At 42.3% G+C, this 13,107-nt stretch overlaps 1 protein-coding gene across 1 annotated transcript; it reads right to left on the bottom strand.

Annotated features, from left to right (window-relative positions):
- Positions 1-181: 181 nt before the first annotated feature.
- On the bottom strand, positions 182-11,910 carry me3 (malic enzyme 3, NADP(+)-dependent, mitochondrial). The gene is made up of 15 exons (XM_083902713.1): positions 11,748-11,910; positions 11,115-11,348; positions 7,353-7,486; positions 6,340-6,489; positions 6,171-6,246; positions 5,933-6,094; positions 5,603-5,706; positions 5,066-5,175; positions 4,877-4,974; positions 4,047-4,160; positions 3,850-3,955; positions 2,723-2,865; positions 2,433-2,606; positions 1,614-1,712; positions 182-1,513 (listed from the first exon to the last, which is right to left on the bottom strand). The coding sequence occupies exons 2-15, from the start codon at positions 11,340-11,342 to the stop codon at positions 1,352-1,354; spliced, it is 1,860 nt and encodes a 619-aa protein (XP_083758839.1). The 5' UTR covers positions 11,343-11,348; positions 11,748-11,910; the 3' UTR covers positions 182-1,351.
- Between the last annotated feature and the right edge of the window lie 1,197 nt (positions 11,911-13,107).

A 13,107-nucleotide genomic window follows, 5' to 3' on the forward strand; every position in this document is an offset into this window, starting at 1 on the left:
GCCATTCCCGTCATACTTCACGCAAATGCTCGAGTCCACCTGCAGGAGGCACTATATCCGAGGGAATACAGGTGATGCGTTCAAGGTCCAACAAGAGACAGCAAGACGTCACTGGCGGAATGTTAACAAACCACTCGTTCTGTAATAACGGATTTAATGAAAAAGTTTATTTATCCTTTTTGAAAACTTCTACCAATCCCTCAGTACTAAAACTTTACCAAGCATCGTATTCTTCTGGAGTATAAGGTAAGATAACACTTTATAATAATAACAACAACTTTAGCAGACACACAAACTGCGTACAAAAGTAAAGCATAAACAGATTAAGTGCCCACAAAAACCCACAAAAAAACAACAAAAATCTGATGGTTTCACTCAGCTTCACTGAGAATAACTGATATTCTTAGAGGGGGAACTGGAGTGTTTTTCAGCGATGTGTTCAGGGTCCAGTGTTGTAGTCGAGTCCTGATTACCTGAGTCATTAAGGAGTCAGAGTCCAGTTCACATTTTTAAATTTTCTGCATGTTAAACATGAAACAATGAATCAAGAAAATAATTTACTGATTAGTCATTTTTAAACGCAGACTCCCAAAATTAGCGTCTATTTTATGCCCCATATACATACATATACATATATATATATATATTCAGAGGCCTGATCAAAGTTGTGATTTAATTTAGTTTAAATTGAGACACAGAAAAGATTCTGTTGATTTACGAGAATAACAAAACATGTCCAAGCGTCTGTTTTTTAAGTCAAGTCTGAGTCAAAGTCCTCGTGATGAAGTCTCTGGACAAACTGAGAGGAGTGTAAACTACGAAGGAGCAGCTGCTTTTGTTTGTCGTCTATACGAGAGCCTTGTGATCTGGAGTAAGTGACGCCCTGAGGTCACACAGGAAGAGGCACAAAGGAGAGTTTCCAGCTGAGGTTATTTTAGACACGGCTTAATAAATGATGTCTTCTGTGTCCAGAGAAGGAACGGTACTGCGCCGTAATGTGAACGACTGCTTTGTTTCTCACACACCAGGCTTCAGATTCCCTGACTTTGAGTCACAGAGGATTCACTTGTGCAGCCGTGTGGATATCGAGTGTTTGTTTTTTTTTCTCACATTCTGAGAACTGATAAATACGAGTACAGCACTGGAAACTGGACAGAAACTCGTGAACACATAGTGTGCGTTTGACTCACCCACCCGGACAGCGAGCTGTCAACAAACATCGACCGAAGAAAGAAAACAAAGAAAAACAGAATAATTCGTAAAATATGTTTGGTAGACGATACAGAAATTGTGCGTGACGTTTCATTCGGAGGGCGGACGCTGCTGCTGCTGCTGCTGCTGCTGCGGGGCATCACACGTCCTGGACGTTCATGGCGTCCTGAGGCCAGCTGTACGTGTCCAGCGTGAAGGAGTCGTAATCCGGGCTGTAGACGTGTGACAGCACAAACGCCTCCTTGTCCTCCGGCTCGGGATAAAGCGAGGCCACGTTGTGTTTGTATGCATAGTTGACCACCTGGGCGGAGAGAAGGGGGGGGAAACACGCACACGGGGGTTACGTTAAGTGCACCGCAAAGGTCATACTTTAGAAAACTAGCGCGGTCGGACTACGTTACCTTCACGGCTATCTTTAAGGAAACCTCTCTGATGGTGCTCAGAGGAGGATAAAGTCTCCCCTCGGCCAGATGCTCATCTGTTACCATGTCGGCGATTGCCTGAGGGAGACAGAAAAACAGAAAGTTCACAGGTTTTTCCTGACATTTTTGTCCTCCAACGTGTCCAAATAACCCTCGTATGACCATTATGATAATCAGGCCGTCTCCTCTGGATTTATTTTGATTTTACGGCTGTAGAATTGTCAAAAAAAGACAGTTATTCAACGTTTTAGGAATTACAGTACTGAGAAGCTATGCCAGTCCATAGTTTTTGCATTTTCTAGATATTACAAAAGTCCAAATTGGACTAGGATTGAACAGATAATGAGGGTTAAAGGTGCTTTATGTAAGAAATGTGTTGTATTAAGGCATAAAATGACCATGAGATGTCAGCAAAGATGAGGTACAACCTGTAAATTACATTACATTCTCTTACTTGCACATTATTGGTCTACATTGGACTTCTATATAATGTTTTTACAGCTGATAAAGCTCTAAAGTCTTGTTAAAAAAGCAAAACAGGGTTATATAAGTTTATAAAATTAGGTTTTTTGTGTGTATTTTATAAAAACCTAGCAACCACGCTACTACATCGTTTTGAATTGGGATTGTAGTAACTGTTTAAAACACTGTAGGGTGCTGTTGTACACATTTTTCCACATATAATCACCTTTAAAATCGATCGAAATGAAGATCTAAGTGATTGCAAGCGTCATATTTTCGACTTTTGGACACAACATCCTCTTACTGCAACACTGCGAACAGCTAAAAGATCCAAACCTCAGCGGTGGTGAGGAAGACGTCGTCGGATATGTGGCGGACGCCGCAGGCGATCACGCCCAGAGCGACTCCGGGAAACACGTAGGCGTTGTTTCCCTGTCCCGGGTAGAAGGTGCGACCGTCAGACAGCGTCACCTTGTCGAACGGACTTCCACTGGCAAAGATGCCTCGACCCTGACCACAAAAGAAGAAGAAGAAGACGCTTTATTTACATGATACAGAGTTGTTTTTGCATGATTGTAGGATATAAATATGATTTTAATTTTTTTTTAAATGTTAGTTTCTGTTACCTCTGTGAGCTGGTAGCACTGCTCGGCTGTGCACTCTGCTTTGCTGGTGGGATTACTGAGAGCAAAGATGATGGGCCTCTCGTTGAAGGAAGCCATGTCTTTGATTATCTTCTCGGTAAACGCTCCCCCGATCGCGGCCACGCCTTCGGGACACAGTTTCAGAAAGAGAGAATTTATCGTATCGTAGCGCATATATATATATATAACACGTCTAAATGTTAACAGGATTCAGTCCTTAGGGTTCAATTATTGCCATGTGCAATCACTGCATCTGGTTTACAATCTGGATTTTACAATATACACAGATTAAGAATCTTGATCCATAATGATTAGGAGTATGAATTTCAGTTCCATCCATGACTACGATATAATCGCAGTGAAAACTACAAGGTCCAGTGTGTGATATCGATAGTGCAACTTCCGGCACTGCTAAAGCCGATGCTAAGCTAGCGATGTAGCCGTGAGAGAGAACTCGCGCTTTCCCGGTATTAATGTTATAGGTTAAAGTTTATTTATCTGAAAGACGTTCAAATTAATTCCTACAAATTTAACTCATCGCATACTTCAAGTCTTTCTTCTCTCTAAGAAAACCTTAAGCACAAATCAAATTCCATAAGTGTGTAATCACTTGCTAGCCTAGCAAGTGCTAGCTAATGCAGCAGCATTAGCATTTAGTGAGTGGACTTCATGTGTGTTTGCAGAAAAATTAAGAGGTTTCTTGAATGCATCTCGTTAGTTGCTCTTCTCAGCTCAACATACTGTGTACCCTGCATTACTTTAACTCTCTCTCATGCACTGGGAGTTTAGAATATTTGAAAATACGGCAAATAATCCTATGAAATATGATTTTTGCTTGAAAAGGCCCTTACACACTGGACCTTTAAATTAAATAAACTGAATGAATTAGTTGATTTACAGCAAATTACCAGGTTGTTACGGTTGTGGTGAGAAAAAGCTGGACGGGAAAAATAATTCACCTTTAATAGGTTTCTCTGTTTTCCCAAAACTGGATGAAAGAAACAATGTTGGTTATAGAAAAAAAAAGGGAAAACAATAATAGTTCTTTGAGGGCGATACTTCTGGATGTTCAGAGCTACGTCGTCACACTTCTTTGGGGGTAAACTCACCGATGATGGCGGTGGGTTTGATGGTTTGAACCACCTCCTCCAGGGTCTTCAGGTGCGGGTGGTCGTGGGCAAACTCCTCCTTCTCGTGGTTCAGGTGGCCTCTTCCCTGAAGTTCACAAAGAAAATCGTTGTTGTTGTTGTTGTTTTTTAGTGAAACTGACGTATGTGACGCAAGTAAGAAAGTGATGATCACCCACCTTCACAATGAGACCTTTGGAGTCCACCATCCAGATCCTCTTCGCAGCTTCCTCTTTGGCCAACCCTTCTTTAGCCATGGCCATGATGAGAAGGTGCGCGATACCCAGAGCAGCCTGAGTGATGACGAAAATGTTAAAATACAGATGGTTTTCAATCAATCAACGGGCGGAACAATGGTCTCAAGTGTGTGCATTAGCGTTTGTCCAATTCCACTGTCGCTAGTTACGCAGAGTGAGGCGCAAAGGGGCTGTTATTTAACGTCCCCCGATGAATTATTCATCGGTGTGCGTTTTGATCGTAACATCAATTATGCCGAGCAGAGTCCCAGCTTTTAATTTCCTTTAAAAGCCGGGTTCAAGAGTGTGAGGGGAAGGCACACGAGTAGATCATTTTGAGAACCCATTAATGGGTTTGAGTGTTTTTTCCAGCTTCTTAAATCTGCCTCCATATAAGAAAGACCTCATTAAAACAGAATCATTCGGGTTCGCGGACAAAACGAGACATTTGAGAACATCCGACGACAATTTCGGACACTTTTTTAGTCTGAACGACGACTCGATTCATCGAAAACGAGCATTAGCTGCAGCCGTAGATCATCTACAGCAAGAATCTTTCACTGAGGGACAGGTACACTACTGTTCAAAAGTTTTGGGTCATTAGGAAATGTCCTACTTTCTGAAGGAAGCACTTTTCTTTTCAACTAATATAACATTAAATGAATCAGAAATACACTCTAGACATTGTAAATGTGGTAAACGACTATTCTAGTTGCAAACGTCTGGTTTTTAATGGAATATGTACATAGGTGTATAAACAAACGTTTTCTCACCTCCCCGGCTCCCTGGAAAACAAAAGTGTGGTCTAACAGTTGGTTCTTGGTGATCTTCAAAGCAGCCAAGACCCCGGCAACAGCTACCGACGCTGTGCCTGAAAGAAGAAGAACAAAAAAATTGTAATTGCACAAATGAAATTCAAATATCGGTACTATAAAAAGGCACTGATAGCGAGCGCTCGGTACCTTGGATGTCGTCGTTGAAGGTGCAGTATCTGTGCCTGTACTTGTTGAGGATGCGAAAGGCGTTGCTGTTGGCGAAGTCCTCGAACTGGATCAGACAGTTCATGCCGTACCTGCGACAAGAGACACGACGACAACGAAACACCTTAATCTGAGGACTAATCTGGGATTATTCAGTCCAAACAACCTGCCTGAGCAGCCTGACACAAGACACTGTCTTAATGTTGTCATTTATGCGGTCTTTTAACCATAGATAAGTCATAAAAAGTCAATGTTTTTCTTCTTCTACCAAGAACTCCAACATGGAAGTAAAACTATATTGAATTACCACCAGGGGGCGACCATGCTGTTGCTTTTGAATGGAAGTGGAAGGGACGATGTGTTTCAACTTGATTTAAAATGTCAGTAGACATTTTCCCAGAGGAGCCAACGGTCTCAATCACAAGTTTTGGTTCTTCTTTCATAGAGATTGACGTCAATTTTATACATTATGGACACATTTAGAGGAAGTACGGCATATACGAGGGGATATTCACTCACTTTTCCGTCACTGCCTGCATGAACTCTTCGATAAGATCGTCGTACTCTTTCCCGCGGATCCTCTTGTGCTTCAGGCCGATGTACAGCGGGTCATCGAGCAGCGTCTGGACCCCAAAAAATAATAATAGGCTACAGTCAGTGAATCATCAAACGACATCTTTCCATGAACTTGAATTTTTTTTGGGGGGGGTTGTAATTATTAGTTAGCGATTACACAGGTCTTATCTGTGCTCCTCTAAGCTCTCCAGATATGTAATCAGTGAGAGCCGATAAGCGGCGGCTCATAAAAACAGCCTACCTGCAGCTCGCCACACACACACACTCACTCACCTGGTTGTTTGTGCCGACGTCAAGCAGCACAGGGAGGCACTCCTGCGGCTGAACGCCGCCGCACGCCGTGTAGAGCGCCAGCTTCCCGACCGGAATCCCCATCCCATAGCTGCCCAGGTCTCCCAGACCGAGGATGCGCTCGCCGTCGGTCACCACGATGGCCTTCACAGAGAGAAAACCGCATTGATCAGGCTTAAAGCGATGCATTATTGACTTCACACGAACAAAAGGAACGCACCTTAATGTTCTCTTCTGGCCACGAGTTAAGCATCGTGGCGATGTGGCCCTTGTCGTGGATGGTGATGAAGAGTCCACTGTAAAAAAAAAAAAAACAGGATGAATTTCTTTTAGAAAATAAACGTTCCTTCTGCATACATGAAGAGAAGAAGGTTGAACCCTCAACCCACCGCGGTCTCCTGAAGGCGAGTCCGTACTGCTGACACGCCAACCCCACGGTCGGAGTGTAAACGATGGGCATTAACTCGTCGATGTGGGAGGTCAACAAGCGGTAGAAGAGCTTCTCGTTTCTGTCCTGCAGAGTCATCAGCAGGATGTACCTGAGACGGAATCAAATACATCATGCAATAGTCGTGATTCTTTCATCGCTTGCCCATAATTCCATGTTTTAAAGCACTTTATGATCTTGTACGAGGCTACAATCATTCAAACTGAATCATTCTGGTTTGTGGACAAAACAAGACATTCGAGAACATCGATTTTTTACATTTATGACATTTTATGGACCAAACGATTCCTCCAGAAAATAATCGTGAGTTGCAGCTCTAACCACGACATCTCCACAACTCAGGTGTTCCACAAAACAGCAGCTGAATTTCAATGCATGTACCTCTCTGCATCTTCTTTACCTTTATTCTATATCTCATGATCACGTTGTTGGGCATCTGTGAAGCATTTTTAGAAGCACTAAAAAGTCAGAAAACTGCTCTCCGACACCAAACTCCATTGAGAAAATCTGCACTTTTAGCTCACGGGGAGCCACAGGAGCTTCTGGTCTACTGCTAACTCGTTAGCACAGTTTGTGTCACTTGTGTTAATCTGAACAAAACTTGGGATTTCAAATAACTAAGTCCCAACGAAGCGTATTTGAAATTTCTGACGGAGTCAGCAGTGCATTTACAACGTGTGTGCTGTGATGTACAATGAGTCATTTTCTCTATGGACTTTGGCGCAGGAAGAGAAAGGCTTATAAACGGGCATCGATTTTTAATCAGGTTAGCCTTTTGTTGTAGCGAAAAGGAGAGGTTTTTCCCTCTGTCCCGAGTAGAAGACAGGATGTCTAGCCCCAAGGCAGGTCCACAGATACATGGTGCACGCCGCATGTGGAGTTCATAACCTTTTTTTATGCCCACGAATTAACTCTTCAACGTCAGAGCGCGTGTGTGTGTTACTGTGGTCTCACTTGTCCAGAGGATTGACGCGCGTCTCGTAGCTCTTCATGACACGCAGGACCTGCACATCCTGGGACAGGAAGCAGGGCGGCAGCAGACCGTGGATGCCCAGTTGCAAGCGCTCCTCCAGGGTGAACGCCATTCCCTGCAGGGTGGAAGTGGACGAGCAGAGTTACGGGTTAACTCCACAAATTACACACACACACCACAAGACCACAGTGACTCAGACGTTAAACATCAGTGGAAGTGGAAACATGACTCATCATAACCACACCCGTAGGGCTTTCCGAACTTTTTGCCAAAATACAAATTACTAGCTCTTTTATGGGAACGCTGCAGAGTCAAAATGACTCCGTGTCCTTCAGTGTTTCAACTACAACTTTAGATATGATTGCAAATTGTGATATTATGAAGGAAAATCATGACTAGTCTGTGTCTACGTACAGTACTAACGACTTATCCGCGCCACAAGGTGGAGCCTGTATCTTTCCAGACATTCCAGGACATCATAGTCATAACCGTTCTTTCCAGATGTGCACTAGAAACACACAAATCTGATTTCTGTGAAGTTAAAGGGATTTTAGAGTTGAAGACAAGCAGCATAATTATGACATACGCACTTTTCATATTCACAGTACCGCGATACGTGGGTTAAGCTACAACCGACACACCACACCCCACCCCGCTCCAGTCCACTCTCCAATCAAAACTCTGCTCCCAAATCAATGGAAGTTGAGTTTTTTTGGAACATTACCAACATGTTTTTGTGGCATTTTCACGTGATACCACGCTAGGTTCAGTGACTTAAAGGAGAGAACGACATGAGCGAGGCGTCACTGTGAGCTGTGGTAGAGCGCAGAGGAGAGTGTGAGGTTTCCTCTATTTATTCTGCCCAATAGCGCGAGAGCCTGAACTCACTCCCCAGACAGCTCCACTTCTCCTCCCTCCCTCCCTCCACTGCTTTATCACCCTTTTCATTTTCCCTCTGTATTCCTGCACACACGAGGAAACGCTGACCTACATGGGTCAGTTAAAAAAACTGCCTCCTAAAGCTTCCTTTTTTTATTGTATTTCATGTACTCTGTGAACTCTAAATCTTGATAGACACTCCCACTTGAAAGGTGACACGACATTTGATACTCGGTTACTAAATACTACACACGGATTAAAAACGAATTGATTGTACGGTAGCCCACGAGGCCCACGCTTCTCCATTGAAGAGCATTTTGCGTCACATGGCTCAGGTTCAACTGTAAATACCAAACATAGGGGACTGAGTTCACGTTGAGGACAATTTAAAAATACATCATACATCATGTGTATATGTTCGTTTGTGTATGATCCTCTCACTCTTTCAAAACCAAAGATGCACAAATGTTGTGGTACGTGGTTAATTTTGCATCTTTTTGTAGTTGTTTTGCGTCCTGTTCCAAAGTCATAGTATATCTCGCTTTAGTTTAGCATTTTATAATCCATAAAAATGTAAAAAGTGTATTATTGCGTATTTTAAAGGTGCATTATGTAATAAATCTAAAGCAACTGGCCATAAAATCCTTCTAATACGTCACAGAGACTCTGGAATAATGTTCATATAACAAACTGAACTCACCAACAACAGTACAGACAAAATATTTGCATCTTGCGGACCGCAAATCATGTTTATGTTTTGAAATCATGTTTTGGCATGTGGCGCCACCTACCGCCGTCTACCAATCATTGCAGTCAGTAGAGTCTCGGTATTTTGAATTTGAGTGTAGTAACCATTTTCGGCCACATTCTTACATATGGCGCCTTTAAAACCTCAAATCCCTCTCTCTCTCTCTCTCAGGTGTGTTTGATATTTCCAGTGTACAGTTGGGTTAACTTTACATTTCTGTAGGCCTCACTCTAGTGTCTCTCTGTTGTAATTTTCATTTTATGTGCCTCTTCGTAGTTATTTAACGGCGACTCTGTCCAAAGTGATTTGGCCAAAAATACGATTTTCCACAATAATCCATTAAATAAAACTACGTTTTTGATAATCATACGAAATGTCAGTGATTTTTAGGTTGCTTTTTTGGTTCCCAGACTGAAAGTTTACTCAAAACACACAAATGCATTTACGTTACATTAATTTGAGCATTAATCCAAACATAATCCAGATGACTAAAGGCACAGACAGAAAGTATTAAGATAAAGTTAAGAAGCACTTCAGATTAAGGTGACTCTTAACAACGCAGCAGCTGTAAATAAGGCAGTGGAAGAAGAGAGAATCAAACTCTAAAATTGACCTTTGTAATTGAGTTGCATTAAAACCTTATCATGGATTATAGATAGATATTAATACACACCCAAAAACAAAGGCACTTTTAGGATTCTGAGCGACTTGTGCAACATGTCTGCACAGAACAATGAGGAGATGTGGAAGTGTAATAAAACATTTGCGGAAAAAGAATAAAAAGCTGAAACTTCAATTTTTTCTTTAAATTATTACATGTGAGCCAACACTGACGACTTTCTGACTGCGTTAACTTCCCTAACTTGAAGATGACCTCCTGAGCGAGGACGCACGCAACTGCTGACTGGGCACGAGCAGAGGAAGTTAACTGTGTCCAACCTCCTATCAGCCGCAATCACAGCAATAAACTCAGCTCAGGCTTTGATATCCGTCCTCACAGAACGGAGTCAGGCAGTAAAATAAAATAAAAAAAACTTGCAAGCGAATGACTTCAGACATTCGGGTGCTGACGGTGCAACTGGAGGAACATTTTGCGTCTCTAACTGTCCAGAAATGTCCAGTGAGACAATGACATGGATTAATAATTCACATTAAATCTATATTTCGGTGTTACTGGAGCATAGAGTGAGAATCTCAGTTCACGCTGAATGAAATGTGCTTTTAAACACGGTTTTCACTGTGGTCATACAGGCTCTTTGACCGTCACAGCATAACAGACGTCGTGTTTTCACAGCAGACACAGTCACATGAACACAGTGGAGAGTGACACAAGTGACATAACAGTCTATGACATTTCACTATTTTGCACCCTTCTGTGGCGGAACAGTGGTCGAGCACCTCAAGGGTCGAGCCAGAGATGGAACGAGGAACATTTTGAAATGTACACTGGTTAGTGTAAGCATGCGGCAGTGTTTACTGAGCTGCATTCCTAATCTTCTTTGCATAATTTGTTGGCAGGATAAAGTGGAGTATGATGTCACACTACTTACAGAACCGGTGCAGCCATGAACGCCCCGGGCCTACACAGCCCGCGGTGAGAACGCAAGCCAGATCGAGGTTTACTGCTGCATTAAGTGGATTAAACGTAATTTTACAACAAATTTTGTTAGTAACGTAAGAAAATTTCACAACTTCAGGTGTTCTGGGGGGCGGAGCTTTAAACAGGTGGCCAAACAGGAGAGCGGAGAAAGACGCAGGCTCCACCTTGTGGCAGGTCAAACAATAGCACTATGACTGCGTGTCGCTAATAAGCTAAACACGTGAAATATTATACACGAATATTCACAATAATTGCAATGATTATTCGATTATCAGCCAATTACTAAATTAAACGTTACCTATTAAGATAACCGATTAATTGCGTTTTCTGATTTTTTTCAGCTTCTTAAATGTAAAACATTTTCTGTATTCTTTGATTCATACAACAAAGAAATCATTAAAACTGAATAACCACTGATCATCTGACTCCAGGAACTCCATTAATCAAACCGTATACCGCCCGAATCGCGATGCTTGATACAATCGCATATCATCCCTTCTCCGATAGACATATTACCTTATTGAGGTGTGGGTTTCTAGTGATGTCATAGCCTCGTTTCTTGGTGCTGACGCTGCCCTTGCTGCCCTTCCCGTTGTGGCAGACCCGCGCAGCCTGGAAAGAGGCTCCGTCTGCCGGCAGGAACCCTGTAGCGTGACCCGGTGACCCGGCGAAGATCCTCAGCCCGCTAGCCGACGCCGTGCGCCTGCACAGAGACAGCGCTGCTTTGCCTGGGAGGGAGTTCATGCTGCCCTGTGGGCAAAGCGCAAACCAAATAACAACACATTTATGGTTAAAACCTTCACTTAATTACGTTAGAACTCACTTTTAATTGAATAAAACGACACGGGGGGTTAGTGCTAGCTTAAGAAGAAGCTGAGTCACAGCCTCAAATAACAGGTGTACTATTAATGAAGATGCAAAGCGGCAAAAACCGTAATAATGTAGAAATTATTGCGCTGTGGAGATTAAACCACAAGCCGAATTGTTCAGTGACTCACAAAGAAACACCGCGGTGAGCGCCTGCATGCACACGGCTCAGCTCGTGTTGACAACCCGCGGGTTAATTTTTTTAAATAAGCGTTTTTATTTAGGAGCAGTCGGAGCTAACGCCTAGCTAGCTGGCAGCTAACCGCCGTGACGTGTTCGTACCTGGAAACGATGTGAAGAAGCTGCTGCGGAGTTCGGTCTTCATACAGGGGGGAGGTTATCTCCTTCTGCCGCCGGTGTTATCAGTGGATGGAGCGGCTGTTAAATCCAGGAAACTTGTGTGACATTGACAGTTTCACTTCCCCCGGTCAGTGCTGCGGGTCAGACCGCCTCTCAAAGCAAAGGAGCCGCCAATCACACAGCAGCGGTGCGGGGCAGGGCAGGAGCTGGGGCTGAGGCAGGGAGAAGGAGGCCCCACCCCCCATACCCGTCTCCTTGTTTTCAAACAGTAAACACACCGAGCCCCAGTTTACACAACCAAAAATAAACAACAAATCATGCAGATAAACCCAACTCAAACTCTTTGTTTATGAATACAACTGTAACATAAATAGGAAAACAGAATACTATTTTGCCATTGCTCAAGTTTCACGGAGTCATTTTGGTTTTCTTTCACCCACATTAGAAAAAAAACTGTAAATTTTTTAAAAACGTATTCCTTAACTGTACACACACACACATTCATATAAACACTGAGACTGATTGAAACAAGCTGTGCATGAATTTACATGTATGGCCTATGGCTCCCCCTGCTGGACAGAGCACGTCACAACAGTTTGAAACTCCTCAGGAGAATGCAGTACAAAATAGACCATAAGTTAATCAACTAGTTTGATATTTAAGTATTTAAACAAACAACGACACAACACCACAGTCACAGGACAGAAGAGAATGAGTCATAATGGCTGTATCTAAAAAATGTTTATTAAAAACACACACTTGACAAGAGTGCATCGCTATTTATGTCAAACATTATCATCTTTCCTCCATTATGTACAACAAAAAGTGTCCATTATATATCCATACATGTTCCTGCACAAACTGTTGGTACTATGTATAAAAGATCACTAAAGAGACACTTTAAATAATACAGAGAAATTCGGCAAAAATAAGACAATTATATATATATATATACGTATGTAAAAAAAAAAATGAAACTAAATGAACCACTAAACATCACATTTGTCTGTACAAACAACAAAACCTCACAGCATCTATCAGCTTTTTGAAAGTTTACTTCACAAAACAACAGGATTTATTTATCCGCCACCCGAAATAAAAAACACACACACGCACACAAATAACATTTAATACAACAAGAATCACTCTCAATAATAATTTTTTTAAAAACTCAAGCATGTTACCTTCAGGTCACAGCTTCAACTGAACCTGTTTTTCTTCACGTAAAAATAAGATTTGTATTCATTTATACCAGACAAAGTTAATGTACCTGCTGTTTTTTTTTTCTTCTTTCTCACCGCTTTGGGAAATATTCAGGAACAGGAAACAAAATGGAAATGCT

The sequence above is a fragment of the Microchirus variegatus genome (genome assembly GCF_963457635.1).
Source record: "Microchirus variegatus genome assembly, chromosome: 16".
Classification (NCBI taxonomy): Eukaryota; Metazoa; Chordata; class Actinopteri; order Pleuronectiformes; family Soleidae; genus Microchirus; species Microchirus variegatus.